This window comes from Silene latifolia, chromosome 9, assembly GCF_048544455.1.
Source record: "Silene latifolia isolate original U9 population chromosome 9, ASM4854445v1, whole genome shotgun sequence".
Taxonomy (NCBI): Eukaryota; Viridiplantae; Streptophyta; class Magnoliopsida; order Caryophyllales; family Caryophyllaceae; genus Silene; species Silene latifolia.
In genome coordinates, this window is record NC_133534.1 from 78,212,753 (window position 1) to 78,220,028 (window position 7,276).

General features: G+C 37.6%; 1 protein-coding gene across 1 annotated transcript; it reads left to right on the forward strand.

Moving 5' to 3' along the window:
- Nucleotides 1-4,395: 4,395 nt before the first annotated feature.
- LOC141601245 (uncharacterized) lies at nt 4,396-4,989 on the forward strand. Its single transcript, XM_074421507.1, has one exon. The coding sequence runs from the start codon at nt 4,396-4,398 to the stop codon at nt 4,987-4,989; it is 594 nt and encodes a 197-aa protein (XP_074277608.1).
- The last annotated feature ends 2,287 nt before the right edge of the window (nt 4,990-7,276 follow it).

The window sequence follows — 7,276 nt, forward strand, 5'->3', positions numbered from 1 at the left end:
TATCGTCTTGGGTGCAACTGATAGGCGAATATCAACTTTGATATTGTTCTTAGGCCGTTTTTGCTAGGACCGAAGGTTATTTCTTAATCCTTTATGCTTTTGTTTTGCAATTTAGTTTTATGACTTGTAATCATCACTTTATTATCCGTTATAATCCTTGAATTTAAAGGGATGCATACAGATAAATCCCACAAGTGGTATCAGAGCCAAGGCCACGAATTTTAATTTTGATGATTTTCATAAAAATTGGATGCAAACAACATTAGGGTTTCGAAAATAAGAAAAAAAGGGTGCGGCTAAAAAAAAAATTTATAGATATAGCTGAAGATGAGGAACTTGAAACCCTAATCCTCTCTAAGAAGGCGACTCCCTTGGCGATTTTGAGGAAGATTCTCTTGCATCAATGGCAAGGAATTCGGCCTCGAAATCTGCAAAGCTTCGCAATATTACTAAGAGGAAGGGGGGGACTACTAGAGGAAAGCAACAACTTTCCTCTAGCTCGAAGAAAAGGACTCAAAAACCTAATGATGAGGAGGCCACAAAACATGCTTGTATGCAAGATCTGGTTGGTGTAACACCGTTCAGTCTGGATGATGAGGAGACTATTGTTGAAACTATTACTGATGAGCAACCCATACAGGCAGAGCAAAATCAGCCGCCACAAGTTGATGAACAGGGTGAATGGACTCACGTGCATGGTAAGACACAGTCCCATAATAAGGAGACTGATGACATCCCTATTATTCAAATTACTAGTGATGATGTTCATGAGGAAGTGGAATATTGGAAACAGGCTATCTATGGATTTGTCGTAGGATCAAACCCTCCCATGGCCATATTGGAAGGATATTTACGTAGAATATGGTACAAACATAAGATAGACAAAATATCTTTCATGCCGAATGGAGTATTTTTGGTTCGTTTCCAAACTAAAGAGATGTAGGAACAGGTATTGAAGGCTGGGCATTACCTGTTTGATAGTAAGCCAGTCATTATAAAACAATGGAAGGAAGATATCCCCCTTGAGAAAGAAGAGATCAAGAGCGTGCCTACATGGGTTCGCTTGCATAAGCTACCATTGAAGTTCTGGGGGCAGAGTCTCCCTAATTTAGCAGGGGCCATAGGATCCTATATTCAAAATGATACTGCTACTGACCTTAAGACTCATTTGGGATATGCTAGGGTTATGGTTGAAGTACAAGTGGACCAAAAATTCCTTAAGTCTATTAAGGTGATGGATGAAAAACAGCAAGTGACTGACATTGATATTGAATATGAATGGAAACCAGTTTCATGCAAGGGGTGTAAGAGGTTGGGACATGAGGTGGCTCAATGTAGAATGCTTAGCAAGAAAGATGCTAGACCTCCTCCCCCTGTGAAGCAAGCCAAGCAAGTCTGGAGACCAGTGGTTGCCGTACCCAAAAGCACTACTGTAAAAGACAATCCACTGGTAACTCCTAGAGTGAAACTAATGAGAGCAACAGAAGAGCCTGTATTAGTACAGATTGCTGAGTTTCCAAAGCTTGATAAACCTCTCTCTGATCAGGTTGGCACTCAGACTGGAGCATCAAAAGAATTAGAACCAAATTTAGAGGGCCACGTCATTCCAAAACCTAATTAATGTTAAATCTTGGTTTTTGGAATGTACGAGGTATGAATAGGAGGAATAAGCAGCTGGTTATAAATAAATTTCTTTTTGATAATAATGTTGGTATTTTTGGTTTAATTGAGACTAAGATCAAGCCACAGAATGTGAACAAAGCTGTGAATGTGTTTAATAATTGGAGCATCTCCACTAACACTGCCTATCATCCTGGTGGGCGAATTTGGATTCTGTGGCAAATCAATAATTATGATGTTCAGTTCTTAGAATATGATCCTCAATATATACATATGAAGGTTACTCAAAAGCCTGAGAATGTGAGTTTTAACTGGACTGTAGTTTACGCTTTTAATGATGGTAAGGATAGGGAGTCTCTGTGGAATAATCTGATACGTATTGCTGGTTCAAATCAAGGGCCTTGGGCAGTAGCAGGAGACTTTAATTGTGTTCTTAATGCTGATGAGAGGATTGGAGGAGCTTTTTCCAGGACTGATGCTGAGCCTTTCCTGAATTGTATGCACCAGTGTGAATTGATAGACAGTCCTGCAATGGGAGCAACGTACACCTGGAATAATAAACAATGCCCTGCAGACAGGGTGTACAGTAAATTGGATAGATGGCTTATAAACCAGGAGTGGCAAAATTCTTTCCCTGATTTGATTGCTCAATTTCTCCCTGAGGGTCTCTTTGATCACACTCCCTGCTTGGTGAGCAATGGTAGTCAGCAGAATGTTAAGGTTAGGCCTTTTAAGTATTTCAATATGTGGAGTAGGGCTCCTAATTTTCATGAGGTGGTGCAAGAAGGATGGAAATGTCATAATAAAGGCACCAAAATGTTTGAGTTAGTGAAGAAGTTAAAAAATCTGAAACCTCTCTTGAGAGGACTAAACAAATCCCAGTTCTCTGATATTGAGAAGAATGCAGATATAGCTCTTACCAGGCTATCTCAGGTGCAACAGGAATTGGGAGTGAGACCTCATGATCCTGATCTTATTAGCCGGGAGTGTCAGTTAAGGGAGGAGTATAGGAATCTAGCAGAGGCTCAGCAGGACTTCCTGCTTCAGAAGACTAAAATTAAATGGAGCAGTGAAGGGGACTCCAACACTGCTTACTTTCATGGGGTCTTAAGAACTAGAAGAAGACAGAATCAGGTGCTTCAAATTGCTGATCAAAATGGAGACATTCATGTAACTCCTAGTGGGATCCAGAATAGTTTCATTCAATTCTACAATGAGCTTCTTGGGAGGAGCAATCCTACTGTGACAGTTAGCAAGACGGTTATGAGTTATGGGAACAAATGTGAAGCAACCCATATTCAGCAGCTGATGAGTCCTGTGACTAATGATGAGATTAAAGAGGTGCTTTTTAGCATACCTAATAAGAAGGCTCCTGGCCCGGATGGCTACTCTAGCCAGTTCTTCAAAACTAGTTGGGATCAGATTGGAGTGGACTTTTGTGAGGCAATTCAGGAATTTTTCAGAAATGGCCAGTTATTGAAACAGTTGAATGCTACTAGCATTACACTCATTCCTAAAGTGGCTAACCCTGCTACTGTAATGCAATTTCGACCAATTACCTGCTGCAATGTGGTATACAAATGCATATCCAAAATTCTTTGTTCCAGGCTGGCTAAAGTACTTCCTCATATTATCTCTCTCACTCAGGGAGGGTTCATTCAAGGCAGAAGCATCATGGAAAACATTCTCATCTGTCAGGATTTGGTGAGACTTTATGGGAGGAAGTCTGTATCTCCTAGATGTTTGTTTAAGATTGATTTGCAGAAGGCTTATGATTCTGTAGAATGGGAGTTTTTGTTTCAAATGATGAGTGAGCTTAATATGCCATTGCCATTTATCAATCTTATAAAGGAGTGTGTGACTACTGCCACCTATACTTTGTCTCTGAATGGTGATTCTTTTGGGTGGTTCAAAGGGCAACGAGGTTTGAGACAAGGAGATCCCCTCTCTCCTTTATTGTTTACCATCTGTATGGAATATCTTACCAGGCTCCTTGCTTACACTACTACTACTATGAACTTTAAATTCCACCCTCTTTGTAAAAGAATGAACCTGAGTAGTTTAATGTTTGCTGATGACCTTCTCCTGTTCTGCAAAGGAGATATAGCTTCTATTATGGTGCTACTCAGAACTTTTGCCACTTTTTCCAAGGCTTCAGGCTTGCAGATGAGCAAAGGCAAATCAAATGTGTATTTCAATGGGGTGCCAGCTGAAGTTAGAGCAGATATTGTCCAGATCTCAGGCTGCATTGAAGGGACCCTCCCCTTCAAATATTTAGGGGTTCCAATCAAACCATCTAACTTAACTATCAAAGACTGTCAGCCTCTAATAGACAAGGTGTTAGAGAGAATCAGAATGTTGGGGACCAAAAAACTATCATATGCAGGGAGGTTAGTTCTGGTCAAAGCTGTGTTTAAGTCCTTACACACTTATTGGGCTTCTATATTCATTTTGCCAAAAGGTGTCATTGCTAAGATTGAAGCCATATGTAGGAACTTCCTGTGGTGTGGAAGTTCTGAGTACTTTAAGACCCCTACAGTTGCATGGGATAAAATTTGTAATGGAAAAAGGCAAGGAGGTCTGGGACTTAAGAATGAAGTCATGTGGAATAAAGCTGCAATTGGTAAGCTTCTTTGGTGGATCCATGCTCACCCTAACAAACTTTGGGTTCAATGGGTCCATAGCATATACATGAGAGGGACTACCTGGGATAATTATCAGTGTCCTAATGCAGCAAGTTAGACTTGGAAGAAGGTTTGTAGACTGAAAACTGAGATGCAGCCTGCGTACAGTCAGAATGAATGGAGCTCCTGCCCTGGTAAAGAGTATTCCATTGCTAAAGGGTATGCTTGGCTACACCACTCTACTCCAGATATAGAGTGGCATCATCAGGTTTGGAATAAGTGGACTGTCCCTAAACATTCAATTATAGCCTGGATGTATCATCATCGGGGCCTTAACACTAAGGACAAGCTCTTTAGACTCAACATTGCTAGTGATAATCTCTGTTGTATCTGTGGAAATGAGGAAGAAACCACGCAGCATCTGTTTTTTAAATGTCAGTACAGTAAGGCAGTGTTGGCTTTGATTTGTGAATGGACTGGTTACTCATTGCCTGAAACTAGAGACCAGGATTGGAGGGGGAATGCTAGATTGTCCAGACTGAAAGTTGGAATCATTAATAGCATTCTGAATGCTGTTACTTACCATATTTGGAGGCAACGAAATGGCAGCAGACATGATTTGCAAATCCAAGCTCCTGCAGGTTGTCTGAAACTGATTCAGTTTGAAGTTCGAGCTAAAATTCAACAGCAATGCAAGGGCACAATGTCAAGGACAGATCGTAGTTGGCTTGAGAAGCTTATGTAATTGTAATTAGTTTCATGGCTAGCTGATTTTCATGTCAGCTTGAAATGTTGATGTATTTGGTTCTTGTTCTCTTAATATATTTTTACATTTACCAAAAAAAAAAAAAAAAAAAAAAAAAAAATTTGCCGTGTAAAAAAAATTTGTTTTTGCCTTTTATTTTTCTGATTTTTGGGTTTTGTTGTTGATGATTATTTCCATTTCGATTTTTTTCATATTGTTGTTTAATCAGTTAATATAAACATATGATAAATTGGTAGTTTTTGATTTAATGCAGATTAAGTTAAATTGTTAAATGGAATAGTCATGTTGATGATATAAAAATTTGTTTTTGCTATATAGTTTTGGCATATAAATTAATCATGTTTCATTAATTCATATGCTAATCTCGTTCTAATAGCATCTATAAACGATTTTTGTTCATCTTTATGTTTTTGCAATTAGGGCTTTTTGCCGCAAAAGAAAAAAAATGTGACGGCTTATTTTTAGGTTTTGCCGAATGCAAAACGAAAAAGGGGTTCCTGTTTATTTTCTTTTTCGGTTTTGAGCTGTGAAAAAAAAATTGGCTGTTTTTCACGGTTTTAAGGATTAGCCGAGATGTTTTTTGTTTTTGTTTCGGTTTTACAGAAAACCGTGAGTCATAAAAAAAAAAAATTCGGTTTCTGTTTTTTTTGCCGTGAGCTGCATATAAAAAAAAAATCGGTTGTTGAGGAATTGCCGAGAAGAATTTTTCCTGTTTTTTTTTTTATTTTGGCCAATTAATTATTATGAAGCGGTTCATAATTATTAGAAACCTAATTATTTTAAAGCAGTTTAAAATATTGATGGATTAAATTCATATTACAAGTTTAATATGAATTAAGTTTGAAAGTAATGTGATTAATTGAGGAATTGTCACTTAATTTGTTAATTTAAATAGGTGGTTTGGATAAATTAATCAACATAATTAAGGAATTGTGTCATGTATGTTTAATTTATTTTTAGGTGATGCATTTTATTTTTGTTGAATAAATCGTTGAATGAATTTATTTACGAATTTTTTTTTGCAATCGGTTGTAATTTGTAATACTTAGTGTGGCCTTAGTCAAATTATGTTTTCGTAATGAAGGAAACATAATTTTTATGTAAATATGAGATCTCGAATCTCTTTTATTTTTCTTTAGTTTTGGTATTTGAAATTAGAATGTAATAAATAGGTTTATTATGTAAATTTATTTATTGTAATTTTCAAAGAAGACTAAAGATGGAGATTGGAGCTCACTCCTGCTACATGGATCAAGATGGAACACCAAGACAAGCTTCTCGGGTCCAAGGATGGATTCCAAACTTGTATTTATGTTCATTTTGATAGGATAGGCCACACTAGGACCTTTTATTGTTCTTACGTTTTCATTCCTATCGCTTTTCATTTACATGCTAGTTAATGCATCATATTCCGCCTAAAACCAAACCACTTACTAAAATGCATGAAAATTGACACATATAGGTTGTATGTTAGTTTTGATAGACATACAGATGTCACATGTTTATTGGGCCATCATCTTAGTTTAATCATTCACGGATTCTAGATATTAGTTCACTTAAAATGAATTAAATCGAAGTTGATGGGATCTTCCTCTAAAACGGAAATTGAGATTAGTCTTTATAAGGGCAAACAACTATGAATCCCTTCTTCGTCGGTAGGCATAATATGACCCCTTCTACGTTGGGTAAGTAGTTGTGTTGACTTAGTTTACCTCAACATCATAGTCCGAAGAGTTTCTCGTGATTATGATGGACTAAAGATAGAATTTACAGAAATTTATCGACCAAGAATTCTAACGGTAGAATTAGCTAAAAGGTTAGCTTATCAATTTACAGAGAATTGAGTCTTGGGATCATTTATATAATTCTTGAGGGAGGTCAATTGTATAAATGTTTTGAGTCTTCGCGTTATGACAGTAGTTCATTAGACTTAAAAATATAAACGATGCACATGCTTATTATTTTTATTCTTCTTCTCGCAGTGTAGAACACGTTTATTTTGATAATACTGTTACAACAAAATGTCTGGAAATAACGCAATATAAATGCCTAGTGCCACACTTGGACGCGAGTCCTGGCTGAAAATATTCATGGAACAAATGAATCAGTTCACACGTCTGAAAAACGACGGGTCCAACTTTGCGGACTGGGAGGCAGCACTACGGAATGCTGCCATTGCTGACGGTAAGCTCGGGTACTTAACTGAGCCAATACCGGTAAACCCAGGCCCCAATGCAGGAGTCAACGAGTCACTCGCTTATAGTGA